At 48.6% G+C, this 27,735-nt stretch overlaps 1 protein-coding gene across 1 annotated transcript in view; it reads right to left on the bottom strand.

Annotated features, from left to right (window-relative positions):
* Positions 1–2,083: 2,083 nt before the first annotated feature.
* Positions 2,084–27,735, bottom strand: part of PACRG (parkin coregulated) — a 500,526-nt gene continuing 474,874 nt past the window's right edge. Inside the window, exon 5 of the mRNA XM_058657480.1 lies at positions 2,084–2,424. Within this exon, the coding sequence (XP_058513463.1) occupies positions 2,264–2,424 (161 nt within the window). The 3' untranslated portion in view covers positions 2,084–2,263. The remainder of the gene's footprint in view (positions 2,425–27,735) is intronic.

A 27,735-nucleotide genomic window follows, 5' to 3' on the forward strand; every position in this document is an offset into this window, starting at 1 on the left:
TTGTCTCCTATAGGGAGAGCTCACCATGACTGTGTTGGCAGCACTATATGAGGAGTTGCCAGCTGGGCACTGGTGTCATCGCAGGGTCGTCACACTACACTGCGGTGTCTTTTGAGATCACAGTCCCACCACCATAAGGAATCACACTAGCACCTCACACAGCTCACCTGCCTGCGGGTGACCTCCGGGCTGCAGAGACAGTCATTGATGGTCATTGTTTCTAGGTCCAAGCCCAAGTTAGGGCTCTGGACCAAGCAGCTGGGGTTTTTGGCTGCTATGTGGGGCAGTTTCCGTGTAGATGACTTAGAGTGAGGGGCCTGACCTGGTTAGGCCTTAACAGGGCTGGTAGAGCCATTCTCGGGGGAGCTGTGCACAGCGTGATGATGTCACGGGCTTCCGTGTCCTATTATCACACCACTGACGCCGGGACAATAGCAGGCAAACATCTCTGAGCAAAGACTCCTTCCTTCACCTGTTGCTGTACTGCTGCTGGCGATATCTGTTCCAGAAAATACACATGAAAGCTCATTTGTTCCACCTGACTATGCATCCCTGTTTTGTCTTAAAAGATTGACAAAAACAACACAACAACAATAATCCTGTGTCCCAGCAACAGGGAAAATGGACAAGGGACTGGTTTCTAAAACTGGTGTTTGATTGTTGGAAACTTGTGCTTTGAGTAACGAGCAGGATGACCTCGAGGCAAAGGTCAATGGAAACTCTCTTTTAGGTAGAAATCGCACTTGGCAGCTGAGAGGAGAGACTCAGGGCTGTGCGTTTTGGGGCAGTCGTGGCATTTCCCAGGTGTGCAGTCAATGTCCCGTCTTTATGGAGTTTTCTGGGCTGAATTTCAAAAGCCTTGAACTCCCCGCCCAGCTTGCCTGAAAAGCCATTGTCCGTGGCTGACTGCCCGCCTTGCCGTGGGTCTCCACTTTGGGTGCCTTTTTCTTCTCAGTTGAATAAAAAAGTACAGGAGTTTTGTCCTCTTTTTTCTTTCTGGTTTCAATAAAACTCCGGTATGTGCCATTAGACTCACTGAGTGGAGCCATGAAAACTCATCCAACCACAGGTGGGTTGCCCAAGGAGAGGACAGGCCAGGGGCCAGTGTGGATTGTTTCAAGGGGTAATGAATGGTTCAGATGGTCTTAAGTCATCTTCTTAAAAAACAAAACCAAAAATCTATCTGTTTGAAAAGCAGAGAGAGAGAGAGATCTTCCATCCATTGGCTCATTCCGCAAAGGGTCGTGGTGGTTGGGGCTGGACTGGTCTGAACCCAGGAATCCGCATCTAGGTTTCCCATGTAGTTGGCAGGAATCCAAGCAGTTGGGCCTTCTCCTTCCGCCTTTCCAGGCACATTAGCAGGGAACTGGATCAGAAGCAGCTGGGACCTACCCAGTGCTTCCATATGGCGTGCTCGAGCGACAGGTGGCAGCTTCCCAGCTGTGCCACGGTGCTGGCCCTGTAAGTCATGTCTGAAGATGACTGACAGTGCTGAAGCAGCTGTCGGTCCACCACTTACGGGAGGCACACCAGGTGTCGAGAGGTAGGATGCCACTAGAAGGAGGGAGCCAGCTTGCTCTCTGAACTGTGCTATCACATGCAGTGTTTCCTGTACACCCCTGACTCTGTTCTCTCCCCAACACTTCCCTCCAGGCGTGCTAAGGTATGCTCAGGGAAAGGCCCTGCAGGCCAGGGTACCAGGAGACCGGAAGTGTTAACTACAACTGTAGCTGAGGTTATCAGGGGCTGGACTTCCCGCTTGAATTAGAATATAGATTCCACAGTTTTACTGACTGTCAAAGCACAGTATTCCACACAGCTGCTCCGAGAGATGCTGTTGAACCCATGCTTGTCCCCCATGACAAACACCTATTAAGCAGTCAGCATAAACCCTTCCCCTGCAGCCTCTGACATCACCCTCCGGGCAGGCAGACACAAAACAGCAATTGCTGAATTGCGTATGAAAATTATAGTTTTATTGTCTATACAACTGAAGGTTTAGCTCGGACCCCCGGCCCCCGTTAGAGCTGTATAAAGAAGCGATTCTTCTCACATAACAAATGAACACAGTAAGCTATTGTAATCCAAGAAACAGGCACTGTTTATGTATTGGAAAGCTTTGCTCTCAACAGGACCAACAATCCAAGGGCCCATAAGCCACTACTCTAGCAGCTGGAAAAAGAAAGCTGTAGAAGTCACCAGTGAAGGAGGCCCATGACCACGGCACCAGGGACTGCCTTCCCCGGCCCAGCTGCGCCCAGCGTTAGTTCAGCAAGCATGACTCGTAGGTCGGGACCATGTACTTGATGTTGATGAAGGCATCCTCGCCTCCATAGCGCTCGAAAGCCTCCAGCGTCTCCTGGATCAGGTCTCCGATGTTCTCCCTCTTCTGCTGGCCATAGTCGATGCCGTCTCCGGAGTTAACTAGTTTGTGCAAACACACAGAGGGGCCGGTTAGTGCAGGGCAGCCTCCCGAGCCACCCCTGGGCCGTTTCTGCAAATGCTTGTTAGAAGCAAGCTTGCAGACACTCCCGAGTGACTGGACAGAGGTTTATAAGTGGTGACAAATATATAACACATCTAAAAAAAGTATGCTGAGCCCCAAATGGGAGTTGACCAAAATTAATCTCAAATAAATGGGTGGGCAAACAAGAAGTGAGTTCACCACATTACACGAGTCCAGGTTGGGCACCTTTCTCCATGTGGCTATAACACTTGCAGTGTGTTCTTGGGCCTAGACTTGGTTGGAGTCACGACCTGGCACCACCGGTGGGAGCTGAGGGGACCGGGTAGTGTGTTCACCCCAAGCTCCTAAATGTTTGCTGTGGAGTGCAACACGGTGTTTCAAACCCCTCCCTCTTGGTTCTTCAGGAGTAAAGGTGCTGACCAATGCAGAGAGAACAGGGATGAACCCTGGTTCAGGTGCTGGATCCTTCCAGAAGCTGTGGAGCCACGCCCCCGACCTCTGGGAGGTTCAGGACCTGAGCTGCCCCGTTTCTGCAGGTGCTAGCAAAGGTGGGTCGAAATGCCAGCCACTTATCACAGCGAGAAGTGTGCTGCGAGCCTCTTAGCCCTGGTGCATGTCAACTTTCCGAAGGCGGGAATTGAAACAAAAGCTCCCAAAGCCACGGTCAGTAGATTGTTTTTTAAATTTAATTTTCCTTCCTTAGAGTAGAAGCCCCTTAGCCACCAGAAGGGGAGCAGAATTCAAGTTCAAGTACAGTGTACACAGTAATCAATCACCCCACATCCCATCCACACATACAGACCACAGGAGGGCTCTTCCAGACGTTTGTGGAACATGTGAATCCTAAGAACACACAGTGAGGAATGCCAAGTTCTTTGCTTTTTTCCCCCCCACCAATATAAGTTTACTTTTTTCATTCCATTTTCCATGAACTTTTTCAGGCATGTTCATATGTAGAATACATAGAACAGAGAGCAAATAGTCTTTGTTTCAAATAAAGTGGTTCTTGCATTATTGTTTTTGAATAATCAAGGAGGACATATATGTGTAAATATTTTAAAAACCGACAGAATTCTGGCATATACGCATCAGAGGTAAACAGGCTCTTTGTAAGGACTTAGGTGGGTCTGGGGAGAGAGAGACAGGACTGCCATTGTGTCTGAGGCCACCCTCGCCCGGGAGCTGGGCTATGAGCTGAATGCAGGTCAGGGGGCTCCAGGAGGCGCTGCTGAGGCCGAGCCTGGAGGGGGCAGGACACCCAGCAACAGAGTGGTCTGAAGGAGGTGCAGGCAAGAGCGCCATGTGACCCAGAGGGCGAGTGACGGAGTGGATCTGTGGGGAGCAGCCCCTCCAAGGTGCCACTTGGTATTCCATTCCCAGAATCCCAGCCAGAGGTCGGGGCTCCTGGCTTGGCCCTCAGCCCTCATCAGCTCCTCCTGGTTACCACAGGCTGTGGGGAGGCTGCGGCAGCCCTTGGGTTCTACACAGGGAGAACCCAACTGGAGATGATATACTGGCTTTGCACAGCCTCGGCGCAGCTCCGTGTGGACCAGGATCCATGCATCAAGCGCCAGGAAGCACTGCTTTGGTCAGCGTGCCAGCCCAAGAGGCAGGAGCTGAAGAGATGGCAGACACACGTATTTTCCGGGAGGAGGCAGAGGCCAGGGAGAGTTGCTGGCACAGGAGGGCGGGTCTGCTCCGCCCCATCCCCCCCGCCCCCCGCTGCCTTCCAGAGGGAGCAGCAGACTACGCTGTAGTCTGACTCTTTCTTTTTAAAAAATATTTGGCTGTAGGAGTAAGCAAACTATGGAGCTTTTTGTTTCTCAACAGTGTACGAACCCAAACGACTAAAGAACAGAAGCCGCTTAGTCACAAAGCAAGTTGGGCTTGGACTACTGGCTGGGTACAGAATGTGCAGCACTGGGGCAAAAGCAAGCCAGGGGCGGGTGGAGTGGGCCGGAGCGGGCCGTGGCCCTAACTGTGCCCTCTCTCCTCGGGCCCCGCCCGAGCCCGTGGCAGAGGTGGCTGAGTCTTCCTTTCAAAACGGCTGCATTGCCAGGTTTTTTGAGAACCTGAAATGGATGCGATTAATTTGAGCTCACCATTTTAAACACACACAAAACTGTTGCAAAATCTGATGCTTAAAACGCCACACACACACACACACACAAACCCTTACCAAATCACATGGCTGTTTATAACAGTCAATTCTGATGAGGAATATAACATTTCAATCTAGGAATCTAGGATTCTATGTTCTGCTCTGCAGCTAGAAAGGTACATGGGGATGGAGAAGATATGTTTTATTTATAACCAAACAAATAGGACTACAGCAATGGCTTAAGGCAGACTTTGCACTTCTAAAAGGACCCGATGCGGGCAGAGTATAGCAGAGGGTGCCGTCCTTTGCGTGGAGATTCACGCACACACAGGGTCTGCAGGACGGCCCTGGCTTAGCATTATTTTGAGTCCATTTATTACTGTGAATGTTGAATTTCCTTTTTAAAATTATATATATATTTTATTAGAAAGGCAGATACACAAAGACACACATAGAGAGAAAGCAAGCTACCGCCTGTTCTCACTCCCTAAGCGGCCGTAGCTGAAGCTGGCAGCCGGCACCTTAATCCAGCTCTCGGCCGGGTGGCGTGGCTGCTGCCTCCTCTCTCACTAGGGCCTCAAGTTGCAGGCTGCAGGGGAACCTCCCTCTTCTCAAGGACAAAGAGAAGAAAAGAATGAAAGGCAAAGAAGTCAGCAAGGAAAGGAGGGGAGTTGGGATGCCCGGGGCTTCCATGGCTGCAGGCGTCAGACATGTTAACGGTGGTGGTGGCAGCAGCGACTGCAGCGGGCGTCATGGGAAGCCGTGCCTGAGCACTGAGCCCTGTGTTGGACTCTGCTGGCTGAGGGGGGTCCTGGGAGTGAGGACAGAGGAGTGCCCTAAGCAGCTGCTGTCCGCTGGCAGCCCCAGTCTACAGGGACCCAGGGTCTAAAGGCCCCCGGTAGCCCGTTTCAAGGGCCTCGGCGTGCTCTCTGTCCCTGCCTGGGCTTGATTCTTGGGGCCCAGGCTTGGGAGACAGATGCTGCCCACTTGCTGTGACAGATGCTCAGCCTGACACGACGGAGGCACAGAAAGTAGTAAAGGATGTGGCGCTGCCCCCTGGGAGGTCCACAGTGAGCGTGTGTCATGTTCAGATTTTGCTCTCACAGCTTCTGGGGGAGACATCTTCACGTGGCAAATGGGTGTCTGTTTCACACAAAGCAGTGACCCAGAAATGAAACTCAGACCCAGAAATGCTTACTCCACGCAGTGCCACTTCTCTACTACCCAGGGCTAGGAAAGCAGGTGCGAGGTGGGAGATGAAGCCCTTTCAAGGCTCCTGCCTAGGCTGCAGCACTGCACTTTTGTGGGGCAGGACAATCGCTGCTTGGAGGCAGGAGTGTTCGGTGCCCAGGCAGAAAACCCTTCCATCTCAACCCTGGAAGTCTGCACCCCAAAGGTTCTTTAAAGCAAAGTGCAGCCTGGGACATTTAGACAAAGCACACCTGGAAATGGTGAGGCTGGCAGCCCACGGTCACCCTGCCATCATCTAGCCTGCAGACCCACTCTCGCAAGCTCTGACTTGCGACTTAATGCCCCAGGCTCTTAGCTGCACCCTGTGCTGAAGACACCTACAGGAACGAGCACATCTCTGGGACAAAGAGAATGAGGATGAAGGCAATGGGACAGCATTCACCTGGGCCACGGGCAGCTGCAGACACTGAGTCACAGCCAGGAACTGCCCCACTCACCTCAGGCTGAGCTCCTGGCACGAAACCCAGCTGGCCAGATACTGTCGCAGCCTTGTGGTTTGGCTACATCCGCTTTGGTCTACCGCTGTCTCCTGGCCATTTGTGTGTGGAGGATGTGTTGTCAAGCGCAGCCACTTTGCATACCCAGGGCTTGAAGGTGGGCTCTGGCCAGGCCCAGCTGGAAGCGCTTCTCTGTGTGAGACCTTGCACCCACCTGTGGCACCCTGCAGAATGCCTGCGCTATCAATGGCCCAGGGGGAGGCACCTGCCATCTGACCAGTAGCAAAACTTGGCCCTCAGGGTGCTGAACAGTGGGCTAGTGTGGACATGAAAGCTACACTGAGTAGGGCCAGAAGAGGAGCCTTTGTGTCCTCAAATGTTGAGCTGCAAACATGTCCAGGGCTCAAGGTCCGAGTGGAGGACTCTGTCAAGACCTCTGGGATTCGGTGGCACTGGCCACAGCCCTCCCTCCCCTGGGACTGTGGTGACATCACCCAGTGTGGCTGGAGACAGTGGGATGTGGGGCCTGGATTCAGGTCCCAGCAGGCACGTGCAGATGGAACCCGCAGGAAGCGCTGCCATTATATGTCTGTGAGACCATCACAGGTTTTCTGTTGGATGATATGGAACGGCAGGGATGGGGCAGTGGAGATTAGCAGATTCAGCAGTTGCAAGATAGAGAAAACAGAAACAGCAGGTCTCTGTTCTCTCTGGGATTTAAGCAGGGATGCTAGGTGTCGTGGAATGTCTAGACTAGTTGTCTACAGGTTTTCAGAAGATACTCCTTCAAAAGCTACTCTATCACCTAAAAGTATCAGCGAAACAATAACTCATCCCGTAGACGAGTTTGAATTATTTTTGAGCCTTTTCCCTTTTTTAAAAATCTGATTTAAGAAAGCAGGGAGAAACAGGGTTATTGTCCCATCTCTTAAGATAATTTCCATCTTAAAACCCAGATTAAATTGCTCAAGTTTGCTTATTCAGAAATCTCCATTTATGTCTGCACTCGAATTACTTTCCAGGGAAATCTGTGATGCCTAAATTCGAATAAGAGGATGCTTTTTCCCTCCCTGTAAAGTTTGGGTAATTGCAGGGAAGCTACTGTGAACCCCAGCCAGCTCTTTGCTGGAGGTGAGGAGATGGGGAAAAACGAAGGAAGGAGAAGCTCTGACGCCAGGTAGAAGACGGGGCCTGTTGGGCGATGTTGCCGGTCATCTGCGTTTGGGGCCCTTTTTTGCATGGCATTTGCAGCTTTGCTGGGCAACTGTGGCCTGTTCCCTCCTTTAGCCATACCTGCATCCCCACTTGGGCCATGCTCAGACACTACTGCACACCAACCCTGTTGGTTCATGGAGACGCTGCCAGCAACCCTTTAGCATGACCTCACCATACATGTGCCCAATGTCTGGTTCACGGGTATGTGAAACGACAACCCAGAGCTTCTCACCATGGCACCTGCACACAGGCTTCCATCCTCCACAGCTTCTCAGATCCAGCTGCCCTGAGTGACATTCCCAACATTTTTTCTCCCTTTGGAGATGTAAATGTTGAAGCCAGCCCTCATTCCCAGCTGGATGTCACACTCTCTTCCTCTCTGTCTGAGACTGCAGGAAGAGCTGAGGCAACAGGCTGCTAGACCATCACATCTCCAGGGGCTCTAGAAAGCCCCCCGACCCCGCCGCATGCTGCCTGTCCCCTCCTGGGTCACTGGACATACATAATTGGTCTGGGTCCTGTTGACTTTCAAACACCGGAATTTCCCCGAGAGACAAGGACAATTTCCAAACATATGTCATTTTCAAGTGTAAAGTAGATTAGGATTCTCCAAGAAATGAATAAATGGTAGCTAACAGCTGGAGCACTCTGTCTTAACAGGAAGAACACTGGACTTCAAGCCAGAGGATGTGAGATGTCACTTTTCACTAAGTTAGTAGCTGGAGTGCGCAGTAACTTCCCAGCCGTTCAGCTGTAGGCAGAGTGGTAAAGTCTTCCAGTTGTGGTTTCTGTTTGAAGAGAAGACCGAATTTTGCATGGTCTCTGGTTCCTCTTCATCCTGCCATCACTCTTTATAATCTCACAGTAAAAGTTTGCAGCAAATGTTGGAAAGGGTGAATATTCAATGGACGTCTTGCATAAAATGGAAAAGGTGGTATTCAAGGTCAGCCACCTGTGTCAGGTGCATCCAAGGCAGCCTTCAAGTTCTAAGAAAATCTCCAAGGGCCACCTGTCTAAAGAGTTAGTTCTAGTTAAGAAAGTGAACACAGGGCCCGGCAGCGTGGCTTAGCGGCTAAAGTCCTCACCTTGAACGCGCCGGGATCCCATATGGGCGCCGGTTCTAATCCCGGCAGCTCCACTTCCCATCCAGCTCCCTGCTTGTGGCCTGGGAAAGCAGTTGAGGACGGCCGAGAGAACTGGGCCCTGCACCCACGTGGGAGACCAGGAGGAGGTTCCTGGTTTCTGGCTTTGGATTGGCGCGCACTGGCCCGTTGCGGCTCACTTGGGGAGTGAATCATTGGATGGAAGATCTTCCTCTCTGTCTCTCCTCCTCTCTGTATATCTGACTTTCAAATAAAGTGAATAAATCTTTAAAAAAAAAAAAAAAAAAAAAGAAAGTGAACACAAACTCACAGCCTTTGTTGACACACTACCCAGTGTTGGTTCAAACTTCTGTGTAGCTTCAAATTTCTTAGACTAAAGATTAAATGTATGGATTAAATAAAAACACACACACATCCAATTGACAATGACTTGGTCAAACCTACAAAAAAAGTCAAGTGTCTTTTCTGATTGGTGATTCTTTGACTTGGGGGTTATGGTGAGAAAAACAGGTGGGTCTGCCAATTTATCCTGTCAAAAGATGTTTCTACTGATAGATTCAGTCATTGCTGGATTCATCCGAATTCAGACTTGCTAAGCAGAAATTCCCCTCTCCTTGTTGACCAACACAATGTAATGGGCACACTGTGTCCGAAAAGACACAGGAGTTTCAGTGTGTCTGTTGGAGAGCTGACAGTCAAGTGATCCAAGCGGGAAGTGATTCGGGGACCTGGAAAAGGAGCCGAGGCAGGCATCTGCTGAAAGTCCAGGGAGGAGGAGGCTTGGTCTTTCTTCAGGGCATCACTCCAACAGTCCTTGGTGGAGTCTGCCGCCAGGAAGTCGATGGACAGAGCTGGCATCACTCAGAGCCTGGGTCCAGACTCAGGGCTGCCTTTGCGCCCCCTTCCTGTGTGCCCCGGGGGTGGCCTGTTGTCTGCCCGGTCTTTCAATTTCCTTGCCTTGTTCCTCAACAATATCTCACGTGTAGGCTGGTCTCACTGGTGTTCTGGGTCACCCGTGGTGCTCTGCAATGGCTTCTCCCTCAGAAAAACGAAGCCAGCCTGCCAGCTTGGGCTCACTCCCAGGGAGCCCCTCTCCTGCCCTCAGCCTGGACTTCCTGCTGACCCCTTTGAAATGCCCATGGATTTGAAATGCTCCCCTCTCGCGATGCCCTCTGTTCAAGGCCAGTTTGGAATTCAATCCACATCCTCTTTCTCTCTTGTATCCATTCCTGCAGTCTACAATAGCCCCTTCACCGTGCAAATGTCACTCAGAAGTCTTTAGCACTTGTTTGATGTTTATTTAGCTCTTCCACATTTTGCTGTTTTGGATGTGTTGTAACGCATAAACTTCATCCATAGGCATCAAATGCAAATTGAACGCTTATAAACTGATGAAGGAGAAAGAACCAGTGAGTGATTGCTCTATGGGTTTACTGGACTCACAGACTGATAACAAGCAAATTCAGTTCAAAGTCACCATTTGCCTGACTCTAATTCTCTATTTGCTATTTACATATTTGTGAGTTGCTATCCATGGAAATAGCCTTTCTGTGAATCTGAAAAGGTTTGAGCAAATGAGTTCCAGCAGAGAGAGGGTTTCACAGCTCTTCTTTCAATTTCCTGCTGGACTTACATGGGTCATCCTTAAAATGGGGGAATAAAGAAGCTTTTCCTTCTTCAAGCAGAAAATCAGAATATCCTATTTATTAGTAGCCTTTGCTTTAAGATGAACAAAATGTTGGGTTTTAAAAAAATCATACTTTTCTTTAATAACTGTATTTTGTGCTTAATGTAATTTCTCACACAGCACAGGATAAGTTCCAACTGGCTCCAGAAATAGCGAGCGATTTTGATTGAAAACGAACTATTGATTGCTGTTTGGTGTGCTACAAATCTATTGGAAATAATTTTCACTGCTTTTTCATGATGCTGAACACTTTTTAAAAAGAGCCAGAATGGCAGCTGCTGTCCCCATCGCCTTTCCAGGCAACAGCATGATGTCACTTTGGCTGTGCAGTGTGCCTCGGTAATTTAGGCACACACAAAGGGAAACCTCAGGTTCCTAAGAAATGCTAGCAGTAAGCGATGGGAACATCACCTTTGCTAGAACACAGGGCTCGGAGGACCTGGTGTGTCCACACTGGGGACTGGCAAGGGGTCAGGTGTGACCAGCGTTTCACAGATGGCGCGGACTGTACAGACATAGATCCACAGAGCAGAAGACCCCCCCACCCCCGGTCTGCATGCACTCTTTGTTCTGCTGAGAAGAAGAATTCTACAGATAAGCTCACTGATGGTGCTTAGGATGGGAAAACACATTATTCTCTTCAACACCATTTCTGTAGACGTTTCGTGACTATTTGGGATGCATCTCGGCTTGCCTAAAGTATCTACTCTTTGCAAATTCTAAAATGAATTAATGGGTGCAAAATTCTAACACATTTCCAAGCTATTAGCCGAGAGCTTTACCGAGTGGGAATATTTCTCATCAAATGAACTCAATTAATGCAAAAATCATATATTTAATGAACAAATCAAAGCAATCTGCTGTGCTGTACTGAGTTAACGGTTGTAAAAGTGGCAGAGTTAAAACTTTCAAGCCTTTTACAACCATCTCAGTGTAAAACAACCTTGAAATGCCTTTCAAAGTTCTGCGTTACCAACTTCTATTGGTTCTGACCCTGGCAAGTTAAAGGTGCAAGAGTTGTCCACGTTGACATTAAGCTCATGAGGAAAGAATAGTCTGAAGCCATTTGTAAACACAAACATTTGCAGCTTTGCTAGTGTCCAAGTCAAGTCTAGACCAGACAGTAAAAGAGAGCGAGAGAAAAGCAGAGAGAGACGTCTAACCCGCGCAGGGTGGGTGGATGGTCGAGGCAGTGGGGGTGGGGGTGGAATGTACCTGTGGCCGTTTAATTAGCCATGGCAGCACCATCACATTGGCGCAAGAATCGACACTGAAGCTTGCTGGATGTGCTGCTAGGTGAAACAGGCGGACTTTTGATGCTTTTGAATACAGGATTTTATTTGTTTGAGTTTTATTTTTATCTCTTAAGATGTTTCAGGGTTGTGCACCCAACTGCTTTTCTGTGAGTCAGAACTTGGAGCAGGAGGTCCAACAATGGCAGTGGACAAGACAGCTGGGCCCCACAGAGGCCCTGCAGACAGTACGAGGCACAGGCGCTGTGCTCGGGCCCCACAGCCATGTGCCCAGCGCTACGTGGCCCTCAGCCCCTCACTGAATCCCTCTGACACATTTGTGCAAGGGTGAATGGAAGAGTGTAAGTTATGCTTTGCCAACATAGTCAACTGTTGATAAACTCCATCAAGTTACTGTGACTGCAGCTGGCATCTTCTTGTAGCTAGCAGACAGCAGGAGGCTGCCCCATCCAACTCCCGGCTGGCTGCCATAGGACAGGGTGTGTAGCCCACACACTGGAGTGAGCTGTTGACTCCGCTGCTTAGCAAAACCAGTTCATTCTGCCACATTACGAGAGAGGCAGCGCTGTGTGTGAGAGAGAGAGGGGTCAGGCCGGGGGGTGCCTGGGTGCCAGGTCTACCCTGGAGCTCCACGACTGAGCTGTTGTTGGCTTTCCTGCTCTGATCAAGGCCATGGACGCAGGCCTTAGTGAGCGAACAGGTCTACCCTCAGTGTCCTTTCTCCCCACCGCAGTCCACGCCCTGGTGCCCAGAGGAACAGGGGAGAGGTGCGCTCACTCCCGGCTCTCCCAGGGCCAGTGGCCTTCCATCTTGCTCTCAGACTGAAGCAAAGAACTGGTTTTGCTAACTTCAGGAACCCAGTTTGTGAAGAGCCAATCTCCAGCAAACCAACAGGAGGAAGTACATTTTATTTTGACTGCTAGCCCAGGACTTAATTTTCTAGCCACAATAAGGTCATCTTTGGGTAGCATTCCTATGGAGCTTAACATTTACAAAACAACTTTTACTAATATTTACTTGTGCTGTGAGACACTGAGAACATGTCATGCCAATTTGCTATCAGGTAAGTAGCTACATTTCAAGAAATGGGGAGAAGACCCCATGCGTGTCGCTGACCATAGGGTGGGAGCTGTCTTGCGGGGGACAGTGGGGCAGGCACTGGAGGAGGCCCACTTCCTATGCTGCAGCTAAGCTCACGGCACCACCACTGTGATGGCTCCCTTGGCTTCACTGCCCTTCGAGACTGCAGTGACAAGTCCCCTGGGATGAGCCTGTCCTGGGCCAGTCTCCCAGTTGGACTCAGAGCCCCGAGGCTAGTAGGGCAAATGTCCCCGCAAAAGGCAGGTCGCCGGGCATCTGTGGGGCTGCTGCCTGGAGCCTGGGGTTCGTGGCACCCCTGATTTCTCAGCCTCTCCCCCAGGGTCTTCTACCAGGGATCTGTTTCCCTTCCACTGCCCAAGACCCTGCCATCAGTGCTCCAGTTAGTCCTGGCCTCCTGGGAACACTCTGTGCTGAGGGACTCCACCCTGTGCGCCCGGGTCCCCAGATGTACAGCTCTGCCATGTCATGGGGCAGGGGTCTTGCATGTTGATGGGCTTACAGGGACTGCTAGCTCATAGGAGCACCTCGGAAAGTGGGAGATTCAGGGGTCAAGGTTGGCTTGTTTGATGACACCAAACCCACAGCCCCATGCACCCTCCTGCAGGTTGACCTTACTGCCGGTGGGGTGGGGTAGGCTGGTGAGCTAGTTGACATGCTGTGATGGATTTGCAGCCACAGGAGCTGGGGGCTAGCTCTTTGTCCCCCACAGGGCAAGCCCGCTGCTCACATACCACATCCAGTGCTCCGAGTGGGACTCTTAGTAGGCTGACTTCCAGCCAGTCTTCGTACGTCCAGGGATCCTCTGTGAATTCATGTCTCTACAACTCTGAGGTGGCAGAGAGACCAACATAGTCCCCAGGCTCCTGAAGCCAGGGAGAGAGGACGTGACGAGGGTGGGAAGATAGGGCCTGCCATTCTCAGTCAGGAGTAAGGAGGGGGCAAGCCAGCTCACCAACCGCAAACAGCAGCTTTGGGAGAGTGAGAAGCTTTGGCGAGGCGGGGACTCGCCTTCAGCAGACAGAAGCTGCAGGGTGGGGAGGGTTGCTCTGTCCAGCGAATGGAGCTCAGGCAGCAGCTTGCAGGTGGACAAAAGTGCAACTCTGCAGCAAGCCAGCCAGGGAGGACATGCTGGACAGAAGGTCAACAGCCAAGACCTTGAGGTTGGAATAAGCTGCCCCTGGAACACATTGTATCTCCAAGTTATCGCGTAGGCATTTCAGCACTGCTAGATGCGACACACAATCACCATTTGTGATGGCTGCTTAATAGCAACGGGCCCAAAGTGGTGCCAGCCACTTAGCTCTCCTCTGGTCAGGTGCAGAGTGTTCTGCCACCCCGGGGCCCGTTTCAGGAGCGGTGTAACAGATGCCCCGTGGCATGCAGTCTTTGCCCTCTGACCGACAGTCTTTCCTCACAGTAATTCTCAATTGGAGATTATTGCTTCAAGGAATAGTAACAGTTGTACTTATTGGTCCGCATGGCCACATTGGCTGGAAAGGTTATGCCAGTTTACAATGTTGCCAGCAGCATACGAGTGTGTTTGCCTCACCACAGCATTGGGTGTCACCATTACGACTCCTGTTCGCCCATTTAGTGTGTAGGAAATGCTCCTCTCAGCCGCTTCAGTTAGCATTCTTCTGATTACTAAGGGGCTTTGGCATTTTCCCATTTTTTTCTATGTGGGGTGTTTTCTGTTCCCTGTGAGAGAGACTTATTCTTTTTCTTTGTCGGGTCCAGGGAGTGGACCCGCCCTCTGGGGTTAGACTTCCGGCACACAGATGTTCCAGCAGTAGTTTCTTTTTGACTGATTGAATTCACGTGATTGTAGACAGCAGCAAGGGGATTGGAGAGGCCACTAGAACTTCACCTCCTAAGGCGGCCAGTGTGCCTCCGGGCAGTCTCCCGGGGACTGCGGAATCAGAGGGGTGGTGTTAAGCAATCCGCAGAAGTTGCAGCATGGATCCTGTTGGGTAGTTTGTCCCGCACCTCCCCCTCACAAGCAGCAGAGTCGATAGTGAAGTGGGTTTCTGAATGCTTTCTCTATGCCTTTGGACTGTCCACCCAGCTACCCCCAGACTGATCAGTTTGCCTCAGGCCACCCTGTTAAAAGCCTCTCACGGGGACCACCATGCTAACCAAAGGCGAGAATGTTTGCAGTTGGGCCTCCTGCTTACAACGCAGGACTGTTTCCAGATGCAAGTGTCTCCTAGGGGGCACATGGCGTATCTGCCGTTACTCTCATGTGCTGGCTAACTTGCTAAGTGTACTCACTCATGAGCTCCCACAACTGATTCAGCCTTGTGTCGTTAACATTTCTATGTCTTAACATTCATGGCGAGCCTCCCAGGACCAGCTCACGGCCAGGGACTCTGACCTCCAGGCAGCCCGAGCTGGAGGCTTGGAGGCAGACAGATAAAGATGCTCTGGGTGTCCCTGGAGGTAACTTGGAAGGTGTGGGTGGAGCTCAGGCTGAGCACTAGGACTTACTGAAGCTTAAAGGACCAGTAGCAGTGGAAACTAAAGTCTGCTATTTATCTTCAGGCCAGGGACAGTGCAGACAGCTGCAACATGAACCTCCTTAGAAAACCGTGCCAGTAACCTTAGCCATGACCTCTGGGGGGCACAGCATTCCAGGGCACACTGCTCTCCCGCTTAGGCATCCATAAGCACAGTTGTGCTGCTCTTGGCATTGCGGTCTGCTCAAGAATTTGTTCACCCTCTTTTAAGAATAACTGGGAAAAAGAGATCTTCAAACATTCTTATTTCACCTAATGAAACAAAGCTTCGTAGCAGGAAGAAAGTTATGCATTTCAACAGGCATTGCCAAAGGCTTTTGGGTTCCTGATTAAAGCAGCTACAGTTTTGGACAGCTCTTTCCACATTTCAGCGCTCTTCACTTAGGCGTTACCCGGGTTATCTCTTACATGTCCTTACATGCAGCTATAGACTGTTAGGAGATTTACGTTACAAATGAAGAAAAAGCAAGCTGCTGATAGAAGTCCTGTGAAGAATGGAAAGGTGTGTATACAGATTTTTTTCTTCCATATTGAAAAGCTACAGGCAGATTTGATTACTGTCCCATCTGAAAGACCAAGGTACAATAAAATGCTTGCATACAACCCCGGGCTGTGCAAGTGAGCTCACACTGCCTCTGGCATCCTAGAGCCTGGCCGATGGTCAGGGAAGCAATCACTGAGCCTATAACAACTACCCATCAAGGACCTCAGACCTCATCCTTGCAGTGAGCCTGATGACAAGCAAAACTACGCAGAAAACCAGTGTCTTCATGCCCTGTGCGCTGCTGCCTGCCTATAGGGAATGGCCTCAAAACCTGGGTAGCCAGGAGACGTCTCCCAGAGGGGGACGGTGTTGGGGCCTCCTCAGCCCCGGGGGTTGTGGGATGTAGACAGTGTAACACTGCAGGCTTTCCAGCATGGGGCAGCTCTAGGGCCACGGTGTGGCCTGCTTCCACCCGTGGGGGGGGAGAGAGGACCACGCACTCTGGAGCTACAGTGACCCTTGGGGACAGCATAGGACCCTGCGTTGGCCCTCTGGGGAAGGGCACAGCTTCAGGGGTGGGGTAAGGGACCTTTGAATCCTTTGCAATACTGTGAGATGGTGATGCTGAAGGTGTGGGCCATGGCTGCCCACAAGGGCTGCTGTGAGATTGCACCTGCTGTGCCTGCATGCATGAGCTGTGTTCTCACCACTCTTGCAAGGTCTGTGTCAGCACCTTGCCCACAGTGGCTCTGAGGGCCTGAAGGTTGGCGGAAATGGCCCCTCCACTGCCCTGCGGGTCAGATTCGGAGGGGTCAGCAGTCTGTCTGGAGTGGCTGTCTCCAGCACCACCTGCCTCCTCCCCGGCGGGACTCATGGCCCCGAGGGGTGAAGCCCAGCCACGGAGACATTGGTTGTGCTTCACAGGGTGGTGCCTCCTGGGAATTCTTTGGTTTTGGAAGCACTTTGGTGCTTGTGATTCTTCCTTCTGTGTCCAAGAAGAATAAAAATGTCAGAGAAACCAAAGCCAAAGCCATTGTGGGTGAAGCCGGGATGCATCTGAGGTCATTTCTGTGTGCTGTAGCCTCAGTAGCAGTGAAAGCCACCACTCTGTATGTGACCCAGGGGATGTCACTGATGGCTCTCCCTATCGACTTCAGTCATTGTCTTACCATCTTGTATAGTTTACATATTATGCTAAGCAAATGTCACTGACTGGACTCTTACCAGTGCCAGCAGCCTGGTGACGCTGGTCGCGTCACTGCCCTGCTCCTAGCGTCAAGAGGGGCAATCAGATTGTCAAGCATAAAATGTAAGCCAACATGTGCAAAATAATTTGTCTTTATGGATATTTTGATCAAAAAATTTTCAATTTCGACATTATGAAAACAAGATGGTTAAAGCCTCCTGTGACGCCCTATGTTGTTTCTGATTTGCGCTGCCACTGCTCCACTTCTGGTTTGACTCCCCACTAATGGCCTGGGAAAAGCAGAGGGAAGGGTTGCCGTGTGTGGGGTCCCTGCGGCTCCTGTGGGGGACCCCCATGACACTCCTGGCTAGAGTGGTAATCCGGGGAGTAAACCAGCATTGCAAGATCTGTCTTACCTGATTCTGATTTTCAAATATATAAATTTTTAAAAAGACAAAATGAGGTTAAAAAAATATCATTTTACAATATTATTTAGAGAATCAAGATGGTGGAATAGGGTAAGGGCACATTTATGCGGACAGAAAAACATTCAATCAGGATGAAGCAGAGAGGACATATTTCAGGAAATAGGAAAGGACAAAACAACAGTAGAGGGGTACCTGGAGACTGACCAACACAGGAAAGCAGCAGACACAGTGGTGTGGTGTTGCAGACTGATACTCCAGCACGGCGATCTAAACTCCAACAGCATCCGGAACGCCACCAGCAACCAGGTGGGAAGGGACTTTCACTGGGAGCTCGGGTGGTGAATCCAGACAAAGAACTGTCCGTTCTGCTGGTCCGTTTGATTTGACCAGCAGCAGAGACAGAGCAGCGGATCTCAGATGGGCAGTGCGAGAACAGGGTGGATTTCACAGCCAAGTCATCTCCTTAGAGCTGAATTGGGCGCCATTTGGCGAAAGGAGAAAAGGGCAAGGGAAGGGACGGAGCATGCGCTGAGCTGGGAGTGAACTAATTTCTGTCTCAGTGAACTGCAACGACGTGGCATTCTACGGGTTCCACCCAGGACAGGTCTGGGTAGCCCTCGGATCTGATGGGCAGCAGATCAAGATCTGTAGTGGTTGTATATCAGGCGCCATTTTGGGCACTGTGGCAATAGCTTTAGGACTGCAGGGGACAACAGTGAACTGTGCATGTGCTGAGCTCGCGAGAACTTGCTGAGGTCTGTGATAGCACAGGTCACGCAGGAAAATAATACCGACTGTGGCATCGTACCAGTCAAAATAGGTCCGTGTGGCACGCAAACCTAAAGTCCAACAGGTTCCAACAAGATCAGCACCACCAACAACCTAGCTATATAGGACACCTGGTGTGTCTGTAATCCTGGGACCTGCTCCAACCGGAAGTGGGAGAAAGGTTGTACAGACTACAGTGCAGCTTCAGCATGGTATCACAGGAGGTGGAGAGTGGTGAGCCAAGAGCTGGGGCTGTGGAGACCACGGTGGGAATCTGACATAAGAACCCAGACCTGGAACATGCTGGAGGTTGTCGCACAAGTGGCTGCAAGGAAAAAGTTGTGCACCAACGGCAACAAGTAAAATTGCATTGTAGACCTGTGGGTGACAGAGCTTAGAAACCTGCCCCAAGGAATTCAAGACTCTGCTAACCAGAAGTACAATGATCAAGAGCAAAAGAAGAGACAAAGGGACAATGAATATTACCGAAGACCCCCCTGCAAAGGAGCAAAACCCTATGCCAACCTCAGAGTTAACTGAGGAAGACATCGAGAAAATGGGGCACACAGAATCCATAAGGCTCATTTTAAAGCTTCTGATCGAAATTGAGAAGCTCATGCAAGAGTTCAAAGAATTTAAGGAAGCAATAAAGCATATCAAGACTGATATATCAGACATTAAGAACACAGCAGAGCAAATTAAGAGTACAGTGGAGAGTCTCCAAAATAGAATGAAGCAAGTAGAAGAAAGAATCTCAGAACTGGAAGATATTTCCTGTCATCAGGGGGAAGCAAACCAAAAGCTGGAAGCAGAGCTGGATCAGGCCAAAAAAAGTATTCAAGAATTGAAAGACACTATTAAGAGGCCAAATATAAGAGTCATTGGTGTCCCTGAAGGTGCAGAAAGAGAAGCTGAGTTTGCAAATGTATTTAATGAAATAATAAAGGAAAATTTCCCTAATCTGGAGAAAGAATTGGGGAACAAGTTCCAGGAGGGGCACAGGACTCCCAACAGGCTTGATCAAAAGCTATCTTCACCACGACATATGATCATCAAGTTCTCTTCAATCGAACATAAGGAAAAGATCCTTAAATGTGCACGTGAAAACAATCAGTTGACATATAAAGGAATGCCAATTAAACTCACAGGAGGTCTCTCACAGGAAGCTCTACAGGCAAGAAGAGAGTGGAGGAACATATTCCAGATTCTAAAAGAAAAAAAAATTGTCAGCCCAGGATAACATATCCAGCAAAGCTTTCTTTTGTCTTTGAAAATGAAATAAAATTCTTCCACAGTAAAGAAAAGCTAAAAGAATTTGCGTCTTCCAAACGTGCCCTACAAATGATACTTCAAGATGTTCTCTTGACAGAGAAGAGGAATAGCCCCTACCAAAACCAAAGGCAAATGTGAAGAACATCCCAGTAAAATGACAACAGAAGACTAAACCAATGAACAATCCATTCCTAAAACGACAGGACCAAAGTAACACCCATGTGTATTAAACTCTGAATGTAAATGGCTTAAGCTCAATCAAATGTCAAAGATTAGTAGACTGGATTAAAAAACAAAACCCATCTGCTTATTGTCTGGAGGAGACACACTTCAACAAAGATCAGCGGAAACTATATCGCATGGGTTTTGTTGTTTTCTGTTGTTTTCATCTCTTCAAAATACTTCCTTCTGATTAAATCATTCAATGACTTGTAGATCATGAAGTGGCATCATTTTCTTCAAGAAGGTTCTTGATTTTCATTTCTTCAGCTACACATTAGTCATTTAATAGCATGTTATTCAACTTCTTCATGTTGTTAATTTCTTTTTTCCTCCAGATGTTGATTTTGTTTTGTGGCTCTTCATTTAAGGGGATGTATAGTAGCTGTGTAATGGAGACTATCTAGCAACTTGTCATTTAACTTCAGGCATTGTAAATTTCTATTTTTCTTTTTATTGTTGATTTTGTATCATGACTTTTCATTTAAGGGGATTTTTAGTAGCTTGTAATGGAAACTGTCATATCTAGTAACATGTCATTTAACTTCATGGCATTATAAATTTCTTCTTTCTATTGTTGATTTTGAATCATGACTTTTCATTTAAGGAGATGTACAGTAGCTGCGAAATTGAGACTAACATTCAGATGTGAGGATATAGTGTGGTATGCGTTTCTACTTCTAGACAAAGATGGACTTACAATGAAACTGTTTACTATATCTTGACAATAGGATTCTGGACTCTCTGCCAGTGTCTATGTCCGCAGTGATGGACATATGACTGAGTTTGAAGAACTATATGTTAGTAATGATATAGAGGAACTGGGAGGGAGGGAACTGGGGAGGGGATAAGAGAATATGAAACTGTATTATAAAATAATAACAACAATAATAAAATGTATTTAAAAAAGAAAAAAAACAATATTATTTAATGACACATGTATCATTCACCTAAAAGAAAACTGCTTTCTTTTTAATCCTAAACTCTAACTATGCCACTTTCTATAGCACTCATTGCTTTTGAGTTATCTCTGAAATTATTAATTGACTAATACTAGAATTACAGATGATAATTTGGGGCCACTGTGATTGACACAATTTCAATGCAAAGATAGACAAGGCTGTCAGAAAATGTGTTGTGAAAGAATAAAAATGTTTACATTTGCTCCTTTAAAATACTTCTTTGTTTTTCAGTGTCCTCTAGTGGTTCTTTCCCTGGGGCTGTCGTCTCACGCGACAAAGGTCGGATTTGACAATCTGATTTTTATTGATTAATTTTAAATGTAAATTTTGTTTTTCAGTAATTTTCCTTTTTTTGCTATGAGAATAATTTGCTTACAGATACCATTCTCACTAAGTTGCAGATATTCCTAACCCATAATACGCATTTAAATGCATTTATAGAAATATTTCCTTGGGGGATACAAAACAGTGTAATGATGACATATTTTGTTTTACACTCCTGCACTAACCACACATGAAACAGTATCATAGCAGACGGACTTTCATAAAGGAGATTAAATTGTCATCAATTTATTTTTAATGTTTTCTGGCAACTATTTTAATGCAAAGAAGTATACTTTGCTCATCTATTCTATCATAATAGCATTTTTTATTTTAGATAATTTTCATTAACATTCTTTTTGCTTTCTCACAATAATATTTTTTTTCTTAAAGAATAATTTATATTCTGCTATTGTTGCTGGAGGAATCAGATCAGGTACTATCTTGGTAAAAACCAGAGATTTGAGTTGATGAGAACATATCAACATGTGGCTATAATCACTGTTTTATTTTCAGAGTCACCCCTTTTATTTCCATGATGAAAAAATCAGACCTTTTTTTTCTGGATTCTTACTTTTAAAAAATGATTTTAAGAGTTTTAAAACTCTCATAGGACTTTAATCTTATATTCTTTATACATCTTGCAACTGTTTCGAGTCTGTTGACTTTTTCTACCAGTAATGTGGACTGTCATTATATATGTTAAAGTTCTTGTCACATGTCTTCTAAAATTTCTCATTTTTTTAAAAAAGACTCATTTTATTTGTTTGAAAGAGTCGCAGAGAGAGGCCTTCCATCCACTAGCCTATGTCCCAAATGAGCAGGGATGGGCCAGGCAAAACCAAGAGCTGGGGGCACACTGGAGGCTGCCACGGATGGGCGGGACCCGAGAGCATGGGCCACCCCCCACTGCCCTCCCAGGAGCGTTACCAGGAGTGAACCAGCACTTATAGGGGATGCCAGCTTAACCCATGCTGCCACAACAACAGATCTAATTTCCTAGCTCCAAATGCGAGGTTATATATTTTGGTTACAAATCCTTTTCCAGGCTATTAGTTGAATTTCCAAAATCATATTCCTACAGTTCGTGGGCTGTTTTTTAGGCAGCAACATGCTTGTGAGGCCTGCAGTGTCTGGACCAGACCGCTGCCTTGCGTCACTCAAGCACAAGTCTACCTGGCTTAATTCTATTGCTGTCAGGGCTGGCTTTGGGTCACTTGATGGTCCCACCTCACTGGTAACGTTGGTGGTCACTCTGTTCACTTGTCCTGATGTGTAATGTGTGTGTGTGCTCATGCGCATGGATGCCGCCCATGCTCTGTGGTCATGCCAGGAGGAGGTAAAACACCAGCATTAGAACTGAAATCAATAGTTCATTACTGATTGTTGTTTATGACCTAAGTATCACTAAAATCTCCAAAGAACAAGAGGGCTTACAGGATTCCCTAGAAATTCTAGTTACTGCTCAAAGCTTTCCTGCTAGGAAGAATGGGCAGTCATGGAACTTCTTTTCCAGTTCTTTGAAGAATCCCTCAACCTACTGGGAAGACAGCTAAATATTAGCACTGTGCTTAATTTTACTGTCAGATCAATTGATACCTGTTTCTGTCTTCGAGAAGCCTCTTTTTGAGTATGTGAGAGAGCCCTAGCTACAAGATAATATTCATCTTATGCACAAATATTTTACCAAAAAATGAAGAGAAATTGAAAGGAATTTTAGAAAATAGAAATTTAAATTAATCTGGTTTAGATCACTCAAGATTATTAAAGAACATTGAAGTAGCCATTTTGGTGAAGGGTTGTATCTTTGAATTATGCAGGAGATAAAGATATATATTGATTTTAGCGAAAGAGAAAGCAGTAGAGAAGGCAGAGAGAGCTCTCAGCTGTTGCTTCTCTCCCCCAGCATAGCCAGGGCTGAGCCAGCCAAGCTGGAAGCTGAGAACTCAAGCCAGGTTTCCCACTTGTGGGGCAGCTACCAGCCACATGAATCATCACCAGGGTGTCCCAGGGTGTGCCTCAGCAAGAGCCTGGACTTGGGAGTGGAGCCAGGTCCGGCCTCCAGGCACTCTGATTTGAGAAGTGGGCATGCTAAGCACAGTCTTAGCCGTGACACCCAATGCCCTGTATGCATTGTCTGAAACATTGTCCTAATGGTTGTCTGCCTGTGGCTTTTCCTCCTTAGTTCTGACTTGATCATGCTTAACTTGGATGTGAATGCTACATGCAGGATGCAGGACCTTGGTTTATGCTACCAAGAGAGTTTGAACTTGACTACTGGAGAAGTTCTAGAAGAAGGGTCCTGGGCCCATCTCACGCTCCGGCCCATGGTGGTCAACATGGTGTTTTCCTCCCGTTTCTATAGCTGCCACGGTACTCCATTCCTCGTGTTGTCTCCAAGTTCTCCCCACCCAACTCTCCTGCCTTCTTTCTGAATATTCACATTCAGCCTTTACAATTGCCACATTGTGCTTCTCCACTGGGGAAACCTTTGGGAACTTCCTGGTACCTGTGGGATGCATTTCTGCTTCTTCGGCCTTGCATTGAGCCTCTCCTGGCCCCCTTTTCTCTGTATCTCCTCACCGGAACATTAGGCCCGAGTCATGCCTCAGCCACTCACTCCCTTAGCAAGAGCCACGGTCCCTGCTACCCTCGCGCTGCTCACTCGTCCTGTGCCCTTCCCTCCCCACGTCTGCTTACTCAGCTCTGTCAAGTTCACCTTCTGCCAAGCCTTTGTTGGTTACCCAAGTCAGAAGACACGTTCCGCTTGTGGTTATCTCACAGGTGTTTATGCTTCTCTGGCGGTGCCCTACTCAATAGTTACTGTGAAAATGTGAAATTCACAAGCATGGCAGGTCTTGGGGTGGGCGTTGTGGCACAGGGGGTCAAGTTACTGGCATCACATGTTGGAGGGCCTGTGTTCCCATTCCATCTCCATTTCCCGTCCAGCTTCCTGCTAGTGGGCACCCTGGGAGGAGGCAGGCAATGACTCAGCTCCTGGAGTCCCTGCTATCCCTGTGGAATGCGGGCTGGAGCTGCTGGGCCCTGCCTCCATTTGGCTGAGCCCCGACTCAGCCCTGGCTGGTGTGGGCAGCTGGGGAGCGAGTCAGCTCACTCTCTCACTGCCACTTTGCCTTTCAGATAAATTTTAAAAGGAACAAATTACACTTTAGAAAATTATGCTTCTTACAGGTGGGACAACCTTTGTATCTACCGCCACAGACTATCCTATTTCAATAGGTTACTGGGACCAACATGAACAAATGGCGTTGCTGTGTGAACGGAGAGGCCCCAGTGGATGCCAGGTTCAGGGCAGGGCTCAATCCAGCCAGTGGAGGAGTGGTCTGGGGGGTGGGACAGAATCCTGAAACTCCGGAAGCCAGGGGGAAGATGTGAGGACAGCCCAGAACAAAGCCAAGGGGACCCACAGGATGGGAGTTCAAAGCTGGATCTGTGTGTCCCTGGAAGGAAGGAGGCAGACAGGGGTGAGGAAGTTGTGTGCTCACGGACACTCCGCCAGGAGGGAGATGACCGCAGGACCTCTGGAGGCCTAGCAGCCTCCCCACGCTGTGCTGTGGTCTCCCCGACATGGGCTGCGCGTGGGCTCAGGGGCTCCGGTGTCACACAGTTCAGCCTCGTTTCTAGATGGCCGTGTGTGGAAGGCACCAGGTTAAGTGTTCTCCCATCGACTCGTGAGTCTTGGCATAATAATAGCAACACGGCTCGGGTCTGTTGAGCATCTTGGGTTTCTGTTTCCCACCGCAGTGTGGGCACTGCCGAACCCGGCTGACATCTACTGTTTCATCTTGTCTTCGTAACAAACTGCGGAACAAGTGCTGTGATCCGTGTCCTTATTTTGATTTTAAGGGATCAGGTGTTACAGAAATAAAACAATCTGAGTGGGCAGGGCCAGGCTGGCCCAGGGCTGGCAGGGACAGGGCCCAGCAGGGCTCTTGGGTTTTCCTTCCCAGGCAGGGAGTGCCCAGATGCAAAGCTCCTGGCTTCTCCTTTGGGGCTGCCTCTCCCATTCTTCACAGGCCAGGAGGCCAGAACAGCTTTCAGACTTCGGTGCTGATAGACATTTGTGGTCTCTCGGAACACTCTGTCCTACCAAACAGGTTCTGAATGTCACCTCGCCCCGTGGAGATGGCCATCCAGTGCTTGCCACGTGTGTGGGCTGAAGGAATGCAGACACTGGGGACCTGCCATGGCTTGGAGAGTAGTGGCTAACCTAAACAAGACCGCACACAGTGAGTTAAGGGCTGGGAGTAGGTTAGCCCACCTGCAGCAAGCATCTCCCGTGCCTGCCTGGCTGCTGTGACGCAGCCACTGAACTCGACCAGTCAGCCCCTGGACTCTGGCAGCCTACATTTCTGGGTAAAGTGGGGGCTCATGCTAACTCTTTCCTGAGGTCAGTACAGCATCAGGAAGGGCAGTGGGCACCAGCCCCCAGCAAGGATTCAGTCAATGCCTGATTATCCTTATGGCATGTTAGAGTTACGTAATATGATGACACTGCAGACCAGGATTAATTCTAAGCTTTTCTTAACTTTAATTCTATTTCAAATTTAAGCTTAAGTATTAAAAAAATGTAAAAAACATGTATAAAGAGATATTGAGGGCATCAATGTGAAAGAAAAGATTTTTACAAAAGAAAATCAGGCACAAGATTGGTATGAGAAACACAAGTACTATTACAATCTATCATATCACTAAGCAAAGTGATTTGAATATATTTGGGAAAAAATGCATAAAGACATCTTTTAATTCATTAGGCTCGAATACAGCTAATACCAAATCAGGAAAGTCAATCAATTAAAATAAACAAGATTGGGCTGGTGCCGTGGCACGGAGGGTTAAGCTGCTGCCTCCAATGCCCGCAGTCCCACATGAGTGTTAGTTTTACTCCCGGCTGCTCCACTTCCGATCCTGCTCCCTGCTAGTGCGCCTGGGAAAGCTGCACAAGATGGCTCAAGTGCTTGGGTCCCTGCACCCATGTGGTGGCCAGATGAAGCTCCTGGCTCCTGGATTGGACCTGGCTCGGCTCTAGTCATTGCAGCAACTTAGGGGGTGAACTAGTGGATGGAAGATCTATTTGCTTCTGTCTCTCATTCTCGCTCTGAAACTGCCATTCTCGCTCTAAAACATACACACTTTCACACACACCAAAACCCAAGCCACAAAAAAAGTGTAAAACCAAAGCACAAACCAATGCTCAGGTGCTAGCTGGTCCCTGGCCCAGGGAGTGGCATGGGCACGGCCAGCCTGGCTGAGCTCAGCATGTGCCCCTATGGGCTTCACCTCCGTGCACAGAGTGCCCGTGGTTCCCTGAGCTCAGCATGTGCCCCTATGGGCTTCACCTCCGTGCACAGAGTGCCCGTGGCTCCCTTCACCATGGCCAGCCTCCCTCCGCAAGCCCCCGTCCGACATCTCCATGGTGCGCGCTGACGTTGGCACTTTCTGATGGATGACATCACACCATTCCAAGTGGACTGGACACTGACTCATGTCAGGTTGAGCTACTGTAACAGCTTAGTCCAGGGCTGCCCAGTGTCAGAGCCACACGTGGCTGCAGGTCGGCTTGGTCCTGGCTGCTCCAATGTTTACCTCTAATAACCTCGGTGACAAAATGCCACCCACATGGAGCAAAGCACATTTCTTAACCATGGTCAAGTTCATCATTCTGGTGACTGAGAATACAACACAATTGTGCAGGTGAATCGGACGGCAGCTATTACTGCTTGCAGTTTCGAGGGCTTCAGATGAAATTGCCATTCAGAAAAGAAAAATCAAAGCAACTCAGTGACTTTCTACAACTAGCCGTTATCAAAGCCTAAAGAACTTTCTTTCTTTTAAAAAACAAACTCTGGAGGGATGATACAGAGTAAATGTTATTTGAATAATACCTAAACTCTGTGGGGAAAAGAGAAAAGAAACAACCTGGAGGCTTACTCTCCCCAAATCATTTTCGGGTTTTGAGAGAAAGCAGTAAAATAGAAGAATCACTTTTGCTCCGGCATCTTTGCTCTGAAAACCCTCAAAAATCTCACTACCTCCAAGCCACACGTGCCCCTCCCAGGCCCCCAGCCTCCACACACTGCACTGCGATGGGTTCCCAAGCCACTTGCCCCATGCCGGCCCCCACACCAACAGCAAAGTGTGTGCTTGGGTTCCACACTCGATTCTTTCTCTGTGTTAAATGAGTGGAAGTAGCATAGTACATCTGGCAAGGGGATGGGCTTGATGACTTCATACTTCTGCTGTTTTTCGCACAAATACTTCTATTTCTAGTCTTAAACGAGCATCTGTGGAAATGCTTAGGCCCCGGGTGTTCTTTCTGGGTGAATTAAAACTAGAATTCAAAGGAAACGTAAGAAGTTCAGAACTTCGGGGTGGTCCTCAGAGCCAGTTTGGATACTCCTGCAGATGCTGCAGGTTGTGGGGAAATCATGGAGCTGCTCCATGCCTGGCACTACCCCCACAAGGATGGCCTGTGGGTGGACGCTGCCCTTGGTTTCTAAGGGCGCACGGTGGGGGATCACTGAGGCCCTCCTGACTCCCAGGGGGTGAATCTGGACAGCTCTGTTTGTTTCCTTTGTGTGGGAACCAGGGGACCAGGCTATTAGACTTGGAGAAGCGCAAAGTGAGAGAACACACTGCCTTTGTGACTTCCAAGGAAAACCAGAAGCCAGAAGGAAGCTGCATTTACCCACAGTTCCTCATTTTGAGCATTGCTTACCACGGAGAAACTGCATTCATTCTGACAATGCCATCAATCTGTTAAAAGTTTAACAAAAACTGTTGAAGTTTTATCTGTTCCGTGGTAACTGGAGGATCAGAGGGTTTTTAAGGCCACATGTACATATGTGCATGTACTCACACATATACATACAGGCACAAACACAGGGATGCACACACATACACAATGTTGGAGACTAACATATCCAGATGTGAGGATACAATG

Source organism: Ochotona princeps, chromosome 1 (genome assembly GCF_030435755.1).
Source record: "Ochotona princeps isolate mOchPri1 chromosome 1, mOchPri1.hap1, whole genome shotgun sequence".
NCBI lineage: Eukaryota > Metazoa > Chordata > Mammalia > Lagomorpha > Ochotonidae > Ochotona > Ochotona princeps.